This window comes from Falco rusticolus, chromosome 8, assembly GCF_015220075.1.
Source record: "Falco rusticolus isolate bFalRus1 chromosome 8, bFalRus1.pri, whole genome shotgun sequence".
NCBI classification, from domain to species: Eukaryota; Metazoa; Chordata; class Aves; order Falconiformes; family Falconidae; genus Falco; species Falco rusticolus.
The window spans coordinates 5,531,736-5,550,485 of NC_051194.1; the positions used below are offsets into that span (position 1 = coordinate 5,531,736).

At 51.7% G+C, this 18,750-nt stretch overlaps 1 protein-coding gene across 5 annotated transcripts in view; it reads right to left on the minus strand.

Annotated features, from left to right (window-relative positions):
- The window catches only part of COL23A1 (collagen type XXIII alpha 1 chain), a 189,345-nt gene extending 171,050 nt beyond the window's left edge, over positions 1-18,295 (minus strand). For 2 of the 5 annotated variants that reach the window (XM_037396588.1, XM_037396584.1), the window contains exons 1-2: positions 17,767-18,291; positions 13,651-13,720 (exon numbers count right to left, since the gene is read on the minus strand). In XM_037396588.1, coding sequence (XP_037252485.1) covers positions 13,651-13,720; positions 17,767-17,982 — 286 coding nt within the window. In that variant the 5' untranslated portion in view covers positions 17,983-18,291. Of the gene's footprint in view, positions 1-13,650; positions 13,721-17,766 lie in introns of all 5 variants that reach the window. The other 3 variants (XM_037396587.1, XM_037396586.1, XM_037396585.1) reach the window with 3 other exon arrangements.
- Between the last annotated feature and the right edge of the window lie 455 nt (positions 18,296-18,750).

The window sequence follows — 18,750 nt, forward strand, 5'->3', positions numbered from 1 at the left end:
CACCTCTGCCTTCCTGCCTACTTGCAACGAGCTTCGCTCCTGTAGCATCTTAATCCCTCCCCTGTATTTTAAAAGGCGAGGGGACTCAGGTATTTTAAAGACACCTGTACAGAACTCCCACTCGCAGGCTGAAAGGCAGCCCCCCCCACCACCAGCGTGGGCACGCACTGACAGCCCACCCCTGTGCCACACCTTCCAAGAACCAAGAAACAGCAAGTGCCGTAAGACTCACCACAGCCACGGAGAGCACAGAGCCACGTCCCACCAGCCTGGAGCCCCTTCCATGATGCAGCAGCACGCCACGAGTGCAGGGTCCAAGTGGATCACCATGAGACCTCCCAGGAGCCCTCCCAGCCCCTGCTTTGCCGGGGGGCAGGAGGAGCCTCACAAGATGCACCTGGGACAAGGGTGGTGCATCAGGAGCCACAGCTGTGTGCAGTTACCAGCAACTGCAGGTGACAGCACTGCTCCTTAACGGGCTGAGTGGGCACGGAGAAAAAGCATGCACCAAGCAAAGCTCCCCTTTGCAAGAAGAGGGGCAACAACCCTCCTGCCTCTTCTGTTCCTCTCCCTGAGCTGTTCAGAGGGGAGAGATGCTCCTGATGTCCCTTCTGGCTCCTCTGCAAAGGAAGCAGCAGCCAGTTTGGGGGTCATTCCCTGGTGCAGTGGGGATGTGGGAGAGGGGAGAATCTGGGAGTAGGGGCTCAGTGTTCCAGCTTGCAGCCTGCAGGCAGTGCCTCTGGAGCTGCAGGTGAGGTGGGGAGGTCCTTACCCCAGCCCCTCCAAGGTCACAGCCCTGGAGCAGTACAGCTCCACCGCCTCCCAGGCTGGCCACCGGCGCTGCTCTTCCTTCCACTGTGAAGAGCAACGATGAGCTATACCATTAAAAGAAGGGTTGCTTATTTCATCACTTTTTAAACATACATTTGTCTTTTTTTAAATTGCATTAAAGGCTTCAACAAAAATTAAGTTTTAAAGCCTACCAAGTATTTTTTTATTATTTTGCCCCAAGAAGGATGCTGTGAGTCATTTAGAGGTTCAGGGCTCCCTGCCGGGCTGCCAACACATCAGCCGTCAGCTAAAGAATAAAGCACTCCTAAGTGTGATGACGCTACAAAATGGCATTTTAGATCTTAAATGACACCGTTTCAATGCGTGCATTTGCTCTCCCTTGAATGCACACGATTTTACACCTGGGAAAAGGCAAGCATTTTCAGTGTCTGGTGGCAAAGGCCCAACTCCTCAGGGCATCGGCACCAGGTTTGACATCGCTGGTTCATTTATGGTGGCTCCGCACGGGGCTGCTGCCAGCCGCACTGAGCTCGCCCTGTGGAGCAGCTGAAATTCAGGGTTGCGATGGCACGTAGACACACAATAGTGGTACAGCCATGGGCAACACTTCCAAAATTAAGTATCAAATCCATTTTAAAGCAAAATAGCTAAACAGTCTGTTGGGTTCAAGCAACACGTAACCACCAGCTTAAAATCAGGACAGAGCCACCCAATGTCACCCACTCCCTGCAATGAAACCCCCCGGGGACGAGCTCTGGGCACAGACTGGGAGCCAGCCAGGGGCCGCCTGGGGCAGCGAGCAGCTAAACCTGCAACAGGCAAAGCCCAGAATAAAACGCAGGAAACGAGGACAGGCACTCAGCCACCAAGGAGCGGGAACGTGTTTGTTACTGCCTGCTCCTCTGTTTTCATTGCACTTTGCTTTGCCACTGAACAAACGCTACAGAGTATACACCCATATATAGGGGATTACATAGGGGATATATATATGTATAAATATATAACCCCCCTTCCTCCTTATACCACCACGGGGCTGAAGGAAAGAGGGGCTGTTCCCAGGGAGGGAGGGGGTTGGAAATGTCCGCTGACCTGATGGGGTGGGAAGGATGGAGAAGGGGTGCTTCCAACTTCAGACCCCCTCGTTAATTCAAAAAAATGAGGTTTGGGGTTTTGTTCTTGTTAAATCCCAAATCCCTACTTTAACAAAACACAGCCTCCCCCCCCCCCCCCCCCCCCCGCCTTTTGGTTTTTAGGGTTTTTTTTTGTTGTTTGTGTGTGTGTGTAAAAGCGGAGAAGCCTGGCTTTTATCTAAGGCCTCAATGTGTCTTTGTGTCACTATAACCAAGGGGAACCAAACCAGGGGGGTGATGGCACTGCTGCCCCTCCAGATACTCCAGATACGTGTGTCTGATCACCTCCAGCGCAGCCGTCTGCCCCCGGCACCGGGACACGACTGAGTGCCTGGGGATGCTGCGAAGCACCGATGCACTCTGACCTTAACATCTGTGTGAAGAAACTGTTTAAAGACTGTGAATCTTTTCAGCCTGAAAATGAAATGGAGTTCCTTACAGTTTGGCTTAATTCACATTAAAACAACCCTCAAGGAACTAAAATACAGTGCTTTTATCCTTAAAGTCACAGTGGTCTGCACAGACTCCTAAGTCGGAGTTGAACACCCCTTCTTGGGGAATTTAATCATATCTTTGGAATTAAAGTAAGGTATTTATACAGTCCTGATCTACAAAATAGATAATCCAAAAAATAAAAAATAGAAAATGCAGCAGAAAAGCATGTGCAACGTCTGGCCAGGGTCAAGGCATCTCTGCCTTCGCACCATGCTTCAGCATGGGACTGGTGTGCGCCCAAGACGAGGGCAGGGGCAGACCCCCACACGGCGGTCACCCCAATAACGTGGATAACCCTCGATTCAAGCCCTCCAGGACTGAGCTGGAAAAGCTGCGGTTTAGGATGCAAAGATTAGGACAAAAATTTAAAGCAGCAAATGAACACAAGAAGTCCCTGCATCCGTGGCACAAAGGAGCATCATCGCCCACACCAACAGCACACAACCCACTACCATCAGCACGATTCCCATCTAATCCCCCTCCAATAAAGAACCAGCTGTTTTCAGAGAAGCCGACAGCAGTTGCCAGTAGCCAAAAAGGCAGGCTTTCTCTTAAGAAATAGAACATATATTTCTAAGAGTTCCTCATCAAGATCCATTTTTGCAATCAGCCATGCTCTGAAGTCCTGTGGGACGGCGCGTTAGTCTCTTGACAAGGTCTCTGCACAACATGGTTGAACATATTTAAATGTTTGCACAATAGGGACCCAGAAGCATCATTATTTGGTAGTAGTTACTGCCAAAGTTTCCCAAAATATGAAGCAGAACATATCAATACCAACTGTTCTCATCTTCCAGACAGATCTGCTGGGGAAAAAAAAAAAAACCACAAAAAAAATCTGTTCAACATCTTGTCCAAGCTCTTCAATCTCTCTTAGCAGTAAAGCAGCACAAACCTGCTCGATCCTCCTGCACCAAGCATGCTGCGCGCTGAAGTAGCATGAACAGGGACTGCTCAGAGACAGCACAAAACGGGGAGAAAACCCAGACAAACTAAAGCTAGAAAGAAACATTTCCAGATGCTCTACACTGATAGACCTCATCTCTACTAGCATTTTTTTTCCAGAAGTCTGACCACAAGCATACAGATGGTTGGGAACTCCATCGAACCTATTTAATTTTTCTTTCTAAATACTTCCCTCTCTGTGTCACACTTTCTGGGAAGCTGCCCAAGAGCCTGGGGCATGAGGGGTAAAATCTCTATGTAGTGCACAGAGCTTGAGTTTAAGACGTCCACCGAGGGGCTGCTGCCTCCACGTGCTGCTTGCACAGCCAACGACCACGGTCATGCTCCAAAGAGCCTGAAGGAAAGGGAGGAATGTAGGATTTCTTGCAAGTGTGTAGGAAACATCACACGTGGGCTGGAGCCAAGTTCACCACTGGAGTTTTCTTGACATAAATGGTCCCAGCCAACTTGCAGCTAAGGGGACCTTCTGATGAACAAAGTCCCATGCCATCAGGGGTCAGTGGCTCTTGCCATGGGGTCACTCAGAGGGTTAAAAAGTAATTTGTGTTACACAGCCATCCCCAGGTAATCACTGGTTTTTCTTGGCCTTCAAGTGGTGGCATGATTGCAATCATTTTGAAAAAATAAACCATAAAGGGCAGGCATCGTTCAGCAGAAGCCAAGTTCTCTCAATGTCTTCAATAAATACATAAACAGACCAAATATAAAAGTGTGCCTGAAACATGACCAACAGCTTCAAACGCAACCAATGCAGCCCCAAATCCCCACCCAACCAAGACGAATGTCATGTCTTTCAGGAATATGTCCGCAACTCCAACTCATAGAAAAAGGTGGGCTTCTGGCACCAGATGAACATTTAGCCCCACGACGAGCTCTCTGGAGCACTCTCCGTGAGCACCCTGGCTGCACTCAATCCATCCCGCACATGCAGTTTTTTCTCCTTGCTCCACTAGGTCACATTAAAAAAAGCAGACGAGCACATACTAGCTGGGCAGGGGGCATTGCCGGCAGCTCTTGGCCTCGCTCGTACAAAAGGCCATGAGCTCAATCCATCTGCCACAGGGATGAAACCCAAGAAGCACATTGTATCTGCTCTGGCGGCCAAATTCCAGTGTCCAGGGGTACCTTGGCACCCGCATATCTTCTGCCACATGATAAAACAAAGACTGATGGTGACAAACGAAGAACAGGTGGAGGTTTAATTAGGTCACTAACCCGTGTGAGCGCAACCTGCAAGGCTGTGTTAACGCAAACGCTTGTGCCCACCGTGCTTGTGCTCGGAGAGCTGAGCCACAGCCTGCAGAGCCGATCGCCTCCCCCCGGGGTGGGATGGTGGTGGGATTACCATGGGATCATAGCTGGGAAATGACGAGACTTGTTGCCTCTTGGGTCCGATTTAGAAAAGCAGAAAGAAATCCAGCCTTTTTACTGTCTTGTTTTACCACGGCAGGACAGGTGCAATTAAAAAAAGATCGGCAGCTGATTCTGCCTCCTCGTGCTGCTTCTTGTAGCGTGTCACCACGAGGATCTGTCACTCACAGACCGGTGTACCTCGTGCACGAGCGTGGTGAGGTCAGTTCGATGGTCGGTACCATCCAGCAAGAACCCCAGCCTCTGCCACCCCACCCAGCACCCCAGGGCCAAGGGACCCCAGGGACCCCACTGCAGCAGCGCTGCCTCCTCCCAGGCGCGGATGGACAAACCCCTAGCCAAGTCCTCCACGCTGCCTGCTCTGCAAATAGCTCTTCATACAGTGACTTCCTACAGCCGGACAGGCCCCGTGAAAAATGAAGGTGCAGGACTCGGTCACACAGTCGCAGAACTGCCACCCCCTTAACACATCTGGGGACAAACCGGCGGGTGTCACGCTGCCTTCCCATGGAGCAAAGTCTGGGTGCTCTGCGTATCAGACGTGCCAAGTAAGTTTCACCGCCGTTGCTGCAATAAAGGTAAACCCTGGTCCCATACCAAGCTCAGCAGCTGCTGAGGACTCTGACATAAGTAGGATTTTCATGATGTAAAATTCCCCAAGGTTATTGCAGCTTCAGCTACGAAACCCTTCAGCAAAAGAGCATCCCACCTCCTTCCTCCCCACCGCTGGCTCAACTGAACAGCTCACTCAAGCCAACTTCCCCAAAAGCTGTGTTATACAATGTTTAATGATCTAAAGACACTTTTCCCCAACTCAAAGGTGTGACCCACTCTTGTTCTCTGCCTTCACTGCCTCCAAGCTGTTCCTAGAAGTTATTCACCACATTTACAGGTTCCCCTCTTTAACCTCTTCGCATCTTCCCAGTGAACTGACATGTATTCTAAGGAAACAGACAAAAGTTTCCTGATCTCTCTCTGCTTTTATGGCTGAAATAACATCTGGAGCCTTAGGAATGATCCCAGCTGGCACACTTGGTGGTGCTTGGCTTGTGTTTTGGGTTGGTAGCGGAGGGGCAAGAGAGAAGCGCACCGATCCGCGCTTGTGGCTGGCATTTGGATTCACAGCCCTGTCCACACAAGCCAGGCAAGCCACGCTTCTCAGTGAGCATCTGTTGCAACATAATCATTTGGTTAAAATCCTGTTAGAACTCTCAGCTACAGCCACCTATGGCTCTCACTCTCCAAGTCACCTCCCTCCCTCCTGTGAAAATACGGTGGTTAAAGGATGAGCAAATTTGGGAATGCGAAAGCATGCTATTCAGGTGCTGGACTTCAGAGGAATACATTCCTTTAAGGAAATTCTATTTAACAAGAGCTGAAAGGGACTCTCCGGCCCAGAAATCTGTAAAATAACCCAAACACTACTGATAGATTTGCCATTGGGGATTAATTCCAGCCTTTATTGGAGTGATATGAGTGACGGAGATATATCTGGATTCTTTGAAGTGCCCTACACCTACCTGCAACCCTACAAAGTAAAACAAATGACCGTGTCTTAGAGCAACAAAACAGGAGCAAACAAGCAGCACCAGTGTGAGAGCAACATTTCTGGTCTTATGAATGGCAAAACAGGTTTACGGATATCCAGGTTTATGGACAGTCCGGGACCTCTCGAGCAGGAAGCCAAGGGCAGAGGCTAGTGGGGCAGATGGGGCTGTTTGTCCAGCCTTTGGGCTGGCACTCCCTGGAAGAGCCCAGAGGGGTGGTTCCTCTATATCTGTTGAAGAATTAAGCGACACCCACCCAGCGCAGCAAGAACAGAGGTTAACAGACAAGTTAACAGCCATACAGCCCCTCTGCTCCAGCTGGATTTTGGCTGCCTGTTATCTGCACCTCCCCACCACAGGCGCAGGTGGTGGTGCTTCCTACGCAGCATGTATTTCTGCAACGCAAGTCATGAGACATCAGCCTGGAGCTTCTTGGTGGCAGAGAAATAAGGCAGCTTTTGCTTCAGGAACACATCGGCAGTAGCTGACTGCCCAAAACCAACTTCTGTGCTAAAACCTGCTTCTATCAACACTGCATTAATGATAAGATCAACCTAAAGCATGCTGGGTTTGCAACACACTCCCATCGTGCTGCACCCAGGACGGACAGGAGATGACGGCACCACCAGCTCAATGAGACGACACGGAGATGCAGCAGGTACCACGCCAACCGCGGTCTATTTTCAGTAATCAGCTCTGCAAAGCCAAGTCACTGCTCACGTGGGTGACATTAATCCATCATTTGAACAAGAAAGAGGGGGAAACCAACTGGAAGCTGATGGGAAACTCCCAGGTGAGTCAGTCCATGAGCATTGAACCAACCTGCTCCGGAGCCTCCTCTCTGGAAAGGCAGCGCTGAAGGGGCTGGCAGCACAAAATATCTGTGCCTAGATAAATGACTTCATATGTCGAGACAAAGATAAAGTTACACAGAGCCTCTCACAGAGGATATGGTCATCAGGTTTATTTTTGTAGTTTTCATTACACTCAAAATAACTTTGGCAGACTTAGAAAAAATAAATTTTCAAAGCCTTCCCCCACTGATGTCACCAGTTTTAATTAATTTTTGCTGAAGTGGTCTAAAGACAAATGCTGCTGGGAAAGGGCTGGTTCCTGGTGTACTGCTCTGAGCCTCCGTGTTCGAGCGCCGGAGCTGCACCAAACGCCACCAGGATAAATACTGCCAGAGTCTCGCTGGGAGATGGCTCCGGCCCATTTTCCTGCGCCAGTGGTTTTAAGGCCAGACTGCCTTTTAGCTCATGCCCCTGCCTCTGTGTCAGAGGCGCTGCCAGCTCTGGGAATAACACTGGTGCCACGCGATTTCCTGCCTCACAAAGTCCCGGCCACATCCAGCATTTAATGTCACCTCGGCAGGACATTAAATGTCACTGCTGGCTGACACAGCAGCTGATCCAGTAGGGTGTTTGGAAGGGTGCTGAGCTGAGGAGGTGCCTTCCCTCGGACGCCAGCGTGCCGGGGAGCTTGGTTTGAGAGCAGCCCCCAACCCCCCAGACTTGAACCTCCCCCTCGCTGCCTTCCTGCCTGTGCCCGCTGCTCCCCCCGCCGCCACGAGCAGGGGCGCCCAGCAGTGCCAGAAGCACCTCTGCAATCAGGAAAAGCAAACCAGTGCAACCAGAAGCCCCCCTGACGCTGCCATGACAGAGCTGGCTGCTGCCGCCGTGCCTGCCAGCAGCCCTCTCCAGACTCACAGCAACCCGCAGGGCCACGAGAAGACCATCCCTCTACTTCCAAGAGGGGCTTTGGGCTCCTTGCCCCTTGGCGGCTGGCACCCTGCAGCGCACAACACATGCACGAGTCATATGGCTGGGAGGAGATGCCAAACCAAGTAAGACTCCCTTCTCCTCCATTTATTTCCATCTACTTCAACCACTCAAGAAAACAACCACCAACCCGTAGGCTTCCATCAGCGGAGAGTCCTGAAGCCACAAAACATCTCACGAAGCAGAGCTGCAGGGCTCCCAAGGATGGGACGGGGACCCACCACTCTGCTGCTTTTCGGGACCTGCTAGTAAAGAAGATGGACGGTATCCGTGCCCATCCCAGGTAGCTCCCGGGAGAAGGCGGCTGGCAGCTCCCGCACATGTGGCGTGCAGACACAGCTCCAGATGTCCTCGGGGCCTTCCACAAATATCCGAAAGGGACTGAGGAATGGTCGCCAGGAAGGAGCTGATGGAAGGTAGCCAGCAGTAATTTCTATGCTCAAAGACCATTTTTCCAAAAGCTGCTAACATTTGTGATCAGATTGTATTTTTGAAGGGGTAACATTCGAAAACACGTTGAAGAGAAAGTAAGTGCCTGCATCTAAATGGCACCATTTGTCAAAAGTCCTTCCCAGCCAGTTGTTCTTCGTTATTTTGATGTTTTAACGCTTGGCTCCTGGCTCATTTTTTAAACTCCTGGCACCAGCTTTTCCGTGCAAAAGAGAATTCTGATTGTATGTGTAACTTCAGTGCAAGCCTGTTTATACTAACACTGTAATTTCCACATCCTTGCCTCCTGGGGGCAAAGTCACATCAAGAAAGTAAACCCTGCCGAAGCAAAGTGACTGGCAGGGCATGGGAAACTGAGGCAAAGAGGACTGAGGGAAATATTTTAAAACTTGGAGATGTTTTAAAGCTCTTTGTCTCATTCTAAATCATAGAAAGTACAGAAAAATACTGAGTTTTAATGGTTTTAGTAGACAGAAAAGTGTCTTTTGAGGTGACAGTGAGGAATACTTCAGACATGTATGCTCAGTAGATGCAAAGCAACTCACAAAAGCAGAGATCGCCACTTACTTAAAGAAGAAATACTTGCTTTCATTTGATATTTTCCCATATCTATTTAACTATCCTGAAGGACTCATGACTCAGAAACGTGTAAAAAGAGAGCAGTAATGGAGAGCTGCTATCACGCAAGAGTGCGAAACAAAGAGCCAGCCTCAACGGAGCTCAGCGCATCCCATTTGGCCTGCTGGAAAACATCTGCCGTTTGTCAGGACTACAAAGCAAGCAGAGCCTCTCCTCCTTGATCTCTAGCAATTAGGGAAATTCTGTTGTGCTAATTACCTGGGGAGACAACGCCAGGGAGAAGGCAGATAGCGAGTGACACTTGAAGACAACATTTACACCAGTAAAAATTAGGCAGATATTTCAAGTTGCTGGAAACCACAAAAAGTACCGTGCCAAACTTCCACAGCAAGCTGGAGAAAGTTGATCCCTGCGTCTCAGTTAGGGTAAAAATGAAAATTAAAAAATATGTAAAAAAATAAAATTTGTATAAATAATAACAAGCGCAGCAAGAGTGCCTCAGGAGCTGCCGACTCTGCAGAGGTAGGGAGGATTTTAAATGATCGGCTTCCCCAAGTACACATGGTTTGAATTGCTGAGAAATGGAGCAATCCGCCGTCCTGCAGGCTGGAGTACCACTCCGCTCGTCCCGCTGCCAAGCCATTATTGGGAAATATTTGTCACATATTAACTGGAACAACACATTACTACACTGAACATTTAACACTGTTTTGTAATATATACATACATACAAAAGCATATGACACTGTCTTAGCGCAAGCTCGAGATGAAGACGGGGATATGCATCATCCAGCAGCCAGGAAATTCAGAATTAAGGCTCCAAAGTGCAAAGCCTGGGGAGGGGCTGTTAAATAAAAAGGCACATGGGAACACAATGTGTACATTGCAATAGGCAGTGCAAGAGCAGCCGAAAGAGCTGGAGACTTCACACCCTCAGTCTACAATACAGCAAGGACCAGCTGCTGGGCAGGGCATTTTCTGCGGACTGCGGCTTGGTTCAAGCCTTTTTTCACTGGATTTAAAAGGAAACATTTGCTCCCAGGCTCTAGCATGGTACGTCCAGCACCTCGAGCTCTGGAGGGACCTTCTCACAGACACTGAAGACTTTTGGCGTGGCAAATACTGTATTTAACAAGAGCCTTTTGCACCTCAAGCTTCAAAAGACTGTGCTTAAAAATACAAGGGAGAAAAAGAATAAAAAATAGTAATAAAAAAATAAAAAGGCAGCCAGAGGCCACGCAACTGGAAAACTGAAAAAAAACCAAACCTGAAAAAGTGTTTGCAAGCATGGAGTTCTAGTCTTGCTTTCAAGCCTTCATCGGCCCAGGCTGTCCTACGTGCCACGCAAGCAAGTGTTGCTGCACCTGCCGGGTTTGGTGCGGTAGCGAGGGCTGTGCGGGGCCGGGAGCCCCCCGAGAGGGAGGCTGGCCCTACGGGGCCCCTCTGCAACACATCGCAGGCCTGGCTCAGGGAACGACAATAATAAAAATATTAAGCTGCTGCTTCACAGCGAGCCAACATATGGGGACAGCCTGTCCTGGGCTTGCCTGGTGCCAGCGGCATGCAACCGCTGTGGCCCCCGTCCCAAATAGCCAGGGGGCCGAAGGGCTGCGCTCCTCACCGCAGCGGGGTCCCGGCACGGCACAGCCCCGCTCCAGCTGCCCCCAGCCCCCAGCGATGCTCTCCTCACCCTTGGCCACAGCAACACCCAACCCACGAAGGAGCCAAAGCCACGCGAAGCTGTCGTCATCGTCTCCCCATCGCTTTGGCTGCAGAACTAACGCCAAACCAGCCAACCCACAGCCGCGCGCAGCCGCCGAGAGCGACGGCGGAGACACCTTTTCGCAGCCTGCCCAGCGTCACAGTCGGAACAGTCATTATTTTAAGCTTTTTTAAAGAATTATGATGATCTTCCTTGACGATGGGATGGCTCCAAGGCCCTGGCGAAACGGCCGGGCCCCCTCTGCTGGCCACCAGCCCCCAGCCCCACCAGCGCCGCGTCCCACCTCAGAACAGCTGCTTGATAACCCCGAGCCCCAGAGCCAGATAGGTGACTTACTGCAGAGCACAAAATGGGTCAGTTTTGTTGTTTTTCCTTTGGGGGGGTGTGTGTGTATTTTGTTTTGTTTGAGTGTTTCACAAGCACTGATTCAGGGCTTTGCTATAGTTGAAATAACTCGAGCCTCTTAACTTTTCAGTGGATCATAGTCATCCAGTCCCAAACTGTATAGCAAGTCAATTTCATCAAAGCAATCCCCTAAAAACAACTGACCCCACCCTCTCAAACCCCAGAAAACCCCCAAATGAACTCGCTTCAAGGAAAAATGGGTCTTGTTTAAAGCCAGCCCAGCTGGCCGGGCGAGCTCTGGGCAGGCAGTTTGCCCCTGGCCCTGCCTGTGGGTCCTGGGGCAGCAAGCCCCCCCCTCCCAAGGAGGCACCGCACCAGCATACGATGCAGGCAGCACCACCATCGGCAGTGCTCTGGTGGGCTTGCTTTAAATCCAGCAATAAGAAGGATGTCTTCTGCTGCTTAGCAGGGTTTCTGGAGGAGGCCAGCCCCCCAGCCCAGGCGTTCAGCATCCCCACCAGCTTCCAGCTGCCCTCGGGAAGCAGGAGCGGGGCTGCAGCCAGGCCTGCCGATGCTGGCCATGCTCCCGGCTCCCTGCCCATCAGCAGGGCTGGATCTCTCCATCTCCCCATCCCCTCCGCAGGGAGAAATTTTCTTTTCCCCAGGGGCTGCTTTTTTGACACACACGGGCAAACTGAAGCTTAGCTGTGAATTTGCAACCTGGTGTAGCTCTGCAGCAAATGCCAGTGGGGGTCACAAGCTCTCAGGATGTTTCTAGATCAAGCTCTTTAACTACCAACCAGAAGGCAATTCAAGCCTTCTTCAGGAGAAGGAGGAAAAAAACCCACACACATGTAAAGGTTCCTTTGATTTGCTCAAAAAATAGCCAAAATGCTTCACAACAGGTCAGCAGCACACCCTCGCCTTAGCACAGTGCTCCGCTCCCCCAGCGGTGGTAGCCAGGAGCAGCCACGGATGCAAAATTGCCTCCTCACCAGGAAATCACTTCTCCTTCCTTCGGCTCACAAATTCGTTACTGATGACGGTAATGAGTATTTCAGCAGCACGTGGGAAAACCTTCCCCCTCCTCTCTTCCCCCCATCTCTCAAACATAGCAACTGGCAAACCCAGTGACCCGGAACAGAATTGGGACTTTCCTGGCCATAAAGGAGCCTCTTCCATCCCAATTGCTTTCTGCAGAGCAAAGGAAAAGCCTCTTGACCACTTAAGCACATCAGTAGTGCCCCGGCTGCCCAGAATGGAGCAAGATGCAGCCTGCAGAGCTCCGTGAGGCTGGTGGCTTGGTTGGGTCTGTGCATCAGAAGGGAGAAAACTGATTTGGCCACCCGAAAATAAGCTGAAAACAAGCATGTTTTGAGTCTCAGCTGACGCGGTTTGGTGACAAGGCGGCAAGGCATACGGGACATCCATAGCAGCGTTCTGCTAGAAAACCAGCAAGTACAACTGCAGCCGCACATTTAAAAGCATCATTACTGAAATGTTTCCGAGGTTATTATGCATAAACTTATGGGCAAAAAGTCCATCTTTTTTGTGCTGTGAGTATGGACTAATGCTGTGTGTTCTGGTAGGATTCGTATCCAGGGTGGCAGGAAAAACTCAGACTGCCCATTTGCCTATTATGCATCTACACGTAGCACTTAATGTTGGGGGTTTTTTTCTTTAAACCCAGAACTGAACTATCTGCTGCTTGCAAAGCTTTGTAACAGGCCTATCCGTTCTCCCCCATCAAAGCACTGCACATCTTTCACCCATCTTCTGCTACTTCTGTGGAAAGAAATAATAATAAAAAAAAAACAGAAAGGAAAAGGCTTGAAGTGCCTCAGCCCAAAGTCATTCATGCCATTCAGTATGACAGCAGCGCACTTAACGGAGCATTTCTATAAATGAGATTCCTTTACAAACTAATCTAAGCTGTTTATTGTTTCCAAGGAGCATGCACTTCCACAGCAGAACAGGAAGTTCTGACAGTTTAAGAAGTTCATTAAACTCTGGGAGGAAATTTAAACAATCAGTGACAGCTTTCGTACAGCAAGGCAGCGCTGGAGAACTCGCTACCCTCCTAAAAGGCAGAGAGGCTGCAGCTTTTAATTATCACACTTGCATTAAGCCCCAGCGATTTTGTTACTACTTCTAAATTGTTTTGGCCCAACACCCAGGGCTCACAACAGAGTGAAGCCATTCACTCTTTTATTCTTATAGCCAAACATCGCTTTTGTCCAAACCTCAAACTCCTTTATCTGTAAACAGGCCAAAGCAAGGCAACGGATGAAGTTAACACTCTCAAGCACAGCAGAGTGCTTCAGCGTGAAAAAAAAACCACTTCTTAAGGCATTTTCCTTGTTATGGAGGAATATATAAAATAGGAGAGGAGAAGCTCAGTGGTGTCGGTGCAGTGAGCAGGCGGCTCCCGGGCAGTCTGGCGTGGGCTGTGCCGGTACGTTTGCACCTACCTGGGGGGCACATGCAGTCTGATGGAGCCTCTCTCGCCGTCCGCAGCTTTGCTAGTCCTTCACCCAGTTTCTGTTTGGAGGAGGAATAAAAACAGCCACTTAGAAAACACGTTATATATATCTAAACGTGGGTGCCACGTGCATGCCAACAGCCAAACCATCCAGCACGCCTCCTTCCAGTGAGAGGTAAGGGTCTCATCCTGTGGCCTTCAGCCTCTTTGGGTAATACCCCGTGCCACAGCAGCACACAAAATATTAAACGTTTCTTAGTGCTACTTAGCAAGTCTACAACCCTCGCACAGGGCAGGCAGATTCCTACACGGCCCAAAAGCCCCGTGGGCTGGATTCATCCTGAGCAGCTATTACCATCCCGTGTTCAGATGTCAGCATCATCTTGGCGGGTTTGGTGGCAGGAGAAGCGCTGGGGGGAGCCCCACTGCTCTGCCACAGCCCACCCCACACAGGGCAAATGCCCTGGCAAAGCCCCACTGCAACCGCCAGCAAAGCTGCTCCCAAACACCCTGCAGCTGACATAGCAGGGTGGTATCTGCACAACAGAGATGACCTGATTTGGCTGATTTTGTACTTAAAATTCATGCTATGCAGGCTCCTACAGGTTTCCTTAGGAGAGGGTTGAGGAAATGACGGCCAGTGGGGTGGGTACGGCCAGCGAGATGGAGGTGCTCACCCACCCCCAGGTCCACCCAAAGCCCCGTGTTTCCATCTCCACAGTGAAAAACTCGTCAGTGGGGCAACTAGAACACGTCAAAATTCACAGCACTAAAGCAACGTGGCATATTGCAGACAGATGTGAGTGCACTCTGCCTGCTCTCTAAGCCAACCAAAATGTTTTGCCTGCATTTAGGACACTGCCAAGCCCAAGTTAATAAGCCCTGATGACAGGTAAGTTTATTAGCTCAGGCACAGCTCCGTGGCTGGGGCAGCCCAGCAAGGGTGGGAACACCTCATCCGCACCCACAGTCATCGCCTTCAGGACTCCAGGAATGCCCTGTCTCACCTAAAGCATTTACCAAGAGGAACCAATAATCTGATAATTTCAAAAGAGAGAAAATTCAAAGTACTTATTGAATTAAGGGTGTCCAGGCTTGAATTTTATACAGCTGATGACCCAGTCTATGTTCAAATATTTGAACCCTGTGGACTATTCAGGAATTAGGCTACCTGTGAATTAGGTTATCTTCCTTTTATTCCGGGGATTAAGTACTTTTATCTCTTGCTGAAATCTTATGCATTCCTCTCCTAGCTGCTTGGGTGTGATGCTAAGAGGTCCTGAAAGTATCAACACTGTTTCATAGCACCTGACAGAGAAGTTGTTCTACGGGAAGTATAAATACCAGAACAATCCCAGCTGCCTTCTGCAAAACAGAGGCTTTCCTTGAGAAAGAGCAGCAAAAAAAGTATCTAATTTCTGACAGCCACCTGCAGTCTGAATGTTAGAGAGTGGCTCCATTTTTATCTGTTTATTTTTAAAGTAATTTGGATGATAAAGATGCTCGAGGAAATGAAAATAAGCTCTTCCATCCTTTTAGTTCAGCAGGCATCACTGGGAACAGCAGAGGAGATCTGAATCCTGGAGCGAGGCCTCTGTTCTCCCATTGAATTGTTCTTGTCATGAAACTGATTAATCTGGACACTCTCTGCCTACCACGGACAATAAATCCTTTGTGAACGAAACGGTCCAACTTTGTTTACAACAACTGGATGCTTCTATAATCCTCCCATTCCCATTTTCCCTCCGGTATGAAAACGACACGCTTCTCGTTGGGGCTTCTGATGGAGAGCAAGTGGAGATGCTGTCACGTTCAGACCGCGCCGTTGGAAACGTTTCGGAGGGCATCAAAGCAGAACCCTGCAGCACGTCCCGCTGAAGGAAGAGCCAAGGGAAGGGCAAGGTCCTGCCGTATTAAAATCAGCGATTTCTCCAAAGTTAGACGGATGCCTGTCACAGGGCCAGAAACTAAATCCGAGTTGTCCAAACTGGCTTTCTTTGCCTTAACTACACGCTCACCCTTTCTTTATTGTTTCCTATCCTCTTTTACTTGCCAAACATTTAAACATCCCTAAAAGGAACAGAGCCAGCATGTTGATGTTGTATTTGCTGCTCTTTATACACAGCTTTGCGATAAATTACAACAGCAAACCCCTAGACTGGTGGATGGAGTAATGTTTTTTGGGTAGTAACAGAGAACAAAGTATGCTGGGTCATGCACAGAGAGCGTATGCAGCTTTGGTTTCACTTCTGAAATATTGTGGTAAACTTCAAAGGAGGACCAACGCAGAATTTAACAAAAAAACTGACCCCAGCCATCTGTTGAAGTTCATGACAATGGGAATATTCTCTGGCTCTCCAGAAACTCTCAAGCACAGAGAGGACAGAACTGCCCGATGAGCGAGCGGTCTTATGTGACGGAGAGGAGGCTGGTCAAGAAACAGTTTCTGAAACTTCAACATCAACAAAGAAGTTCATTTAAAATTACTATTAATGGATAGCACAATCGCTACCACGCATTCCTTGAATCTGTTACTCGTTTCAAAATTTGTTTTCAGTATCGACAAAAGTTTGGTCGTACTAAACGTTTCAACAAGCTCACTCTTGCATTAGAAACCCAATTATGTGGTTTTGCTTTATTTTCCTCTGTACAATCTCCATCTGAGCGTTCCCAGTACAAAACAAGCTTTCCACACTTAACTAAATCTCAGCAAGAGGTTGCACATGATCTTAGGCAGTGCCACAGAAACCATTCCCATTGCTACGCACATTTATTGGAGTAATTGGAACAGAACCGCTGCCACGACTGGCAGGCTAATTCCTGCCTGGAGAAAACACGTTAACTAGATTCTGTGATTATGCCTCGCAGGCACCCCTCTGGTCTGGTATTCAGGGTTTTCAGAAAAATATTTTTTGGCATTTCCCTTTTATCAAGGCACATCAATGCAGCTGAGTTTCCAGGAGAATGGACGTGCGCGGCGGTTCCTCACCAGAATTCCAGCAGTAGCAGGCAGCACGAGGGACCGAGGGACCGTCTCGCCGTCCCCCCGGAGCTGCCTCCATCCCCCCTGGTGACCCCAGAGCTGCTCACAGCTGGAAGGCGCTGCGTGCAAACACATTTTTGCACGATTGAGGCTTCACGGCTGTGACAATTGTAATGCAGCGCCGTGTTGTGACCCCAGTCTGGCCATTAATAAAATCCCAGTATAAAACCTTCCCAGATGTTGGGATCAATCACTCGGCACTGTCCTGCGGCAGCCCTGCAAGCCGCTTGGAATCTTGCTGCACTTTGTGAGCCACTGTTTACACAACCCCAGCAACTCAACTGCGGGAACCTTCAAGGGATGGGAGCCCTCCCCGCCTCCCCACCTGGAAAAAGCCCCTCAAGGGCTGCAAAAAAGAACTTCAACACCGGTGTCCAGGGAAAACAGAACCCTGGGATCAAGCGGAGTACTCCCATGGGAGATTTGGTTTAGTTCTGGAGAAGGGCATCCGCGTGGATAATTGTTCTCCAAGTAGGAGAAATCTTTCGGCACGGAAATCTTTACTGAGTAATTCTAGAGAACCCTGGGACTGAAGGTGAAGGCACTAGTTGCTGGTCTTCTCTACCTGCCATGAATCAGTTCAGAACTTCTGGGGCACATGATGCGCCCCAACAGACGGTCCCGATAACCGGGATCACGTTCATAAACTTCTAACAAAGAAATTATAGTCCATTACATCAAATGTAACCAGTACCTAAGGACTCGGGTTACCTTTGCCAGTGAATGCAATGAGGGGAAAAGCCGCACGTCCCCCGACATCAAGCTGCTGGCCTTTGCCCCCGGGCACCCCCCGCTCCAGCCCCCGCGGGCTCTGCCCCGCGGCCCGACTGTTGGCGCCGGCAGCGGCACGGGGACCGCGCTGGGGAAAGGGAGACGGTATCCCGGGGAGAAGAGGGGCCGGTGCGGCGGGGAGCGAGCCCCGGGCTGGCCGTGCCGGAGCGCCCCCCCCTCCCCGAGCTGCCGGTCCCGCCGGTGGGGGCTGCGGGGCCGTGGGGGCTGCGGGGCTGAGGGGCCGCGGGTGCCGCCGGCCCGTGGGCGCCGCCCGCCCGCGCCGCCACTCACCTCGCGGAAAAGCTGCTCCACGCGTGGCTGCAGCGCGTCCAGCAGCGGCCCGTGGCCGCCGGCCCCCCGCTCCTCCAGCGCGGCCAGCCGGCCCTGCAGCTCCGCCGTCTTGGCGCCCAGCAGCAGGCAGACGGCCACGGCGGTCAGCGAGAGGAGCAGGCAGAGCGCGGAGGTGGCGGTGCCCGCCGCCGTGGCAGCGCCGCTGCCCACGCTCATCGCGCCGCGCTCCGCGCCGCTGCGCGGGGTCCCGCTCGGCTGCCGCGCGCCTGCCCCCGGCGGCGCATCCAGCGCCCGCCCCGTGCGCTGCGCGCCCCGCCGCGGAAGTGGGGCCGGCAGCTGCGGAGCGGCCGCTCTCCTCCGCTCGCCCCGCCAGCCCGGGTCTTAAACGGAGGAAGCGGGGGGTGGCGGCTCCCCCGCCGCCTCCCCCGCGCTGGGGAAGGGGGGATGCTCCGAGCGCGGCCCACCGCCCCCCATGGGGGATTACGCGGAGCAGACCCCACCCCCGCTGCCCGGCCTCCCGCGGGGACCGCTCCCCCCGCGGCGCTGCGCTGCGGGCGGCCCCGGTGCGGGGCACGGCCAGAGCCGCTCCGGGGCGCAGGGTGCTCGGCAGCGGCGGGCGGCCCCGCTCCAGCCGCCGGGGCGGGCAGCGGCCGCGCAGGGCAGCCCGCAGCGCAGCGGGCGCCCTCCAGCGGGAGCGCGGCGGCCGGAGCGCGGCCCCCCCGGACAGCGGCCGGCCGGGCGCTGCCGGGGTCCCCGGTGCCACCACGCGTGCCCCACCAGCCCCAGGGAGCCCGTGGATGAGAGAAACCAGCCACGCTCATGCGTAAGCACCGCGCCCCCCAGGCCGCGCCAGCCGCCCTTGCCCTAGCCTCGCCGTTACCGACCGCGCCGCGGCGACTCTTCGCGTGCCTGTGATGCGTCCTCGGACAGCTGAGCGTCCGCCCGGAGCCGGCATACACATCCAAACATACTCCTGGCCTCCCG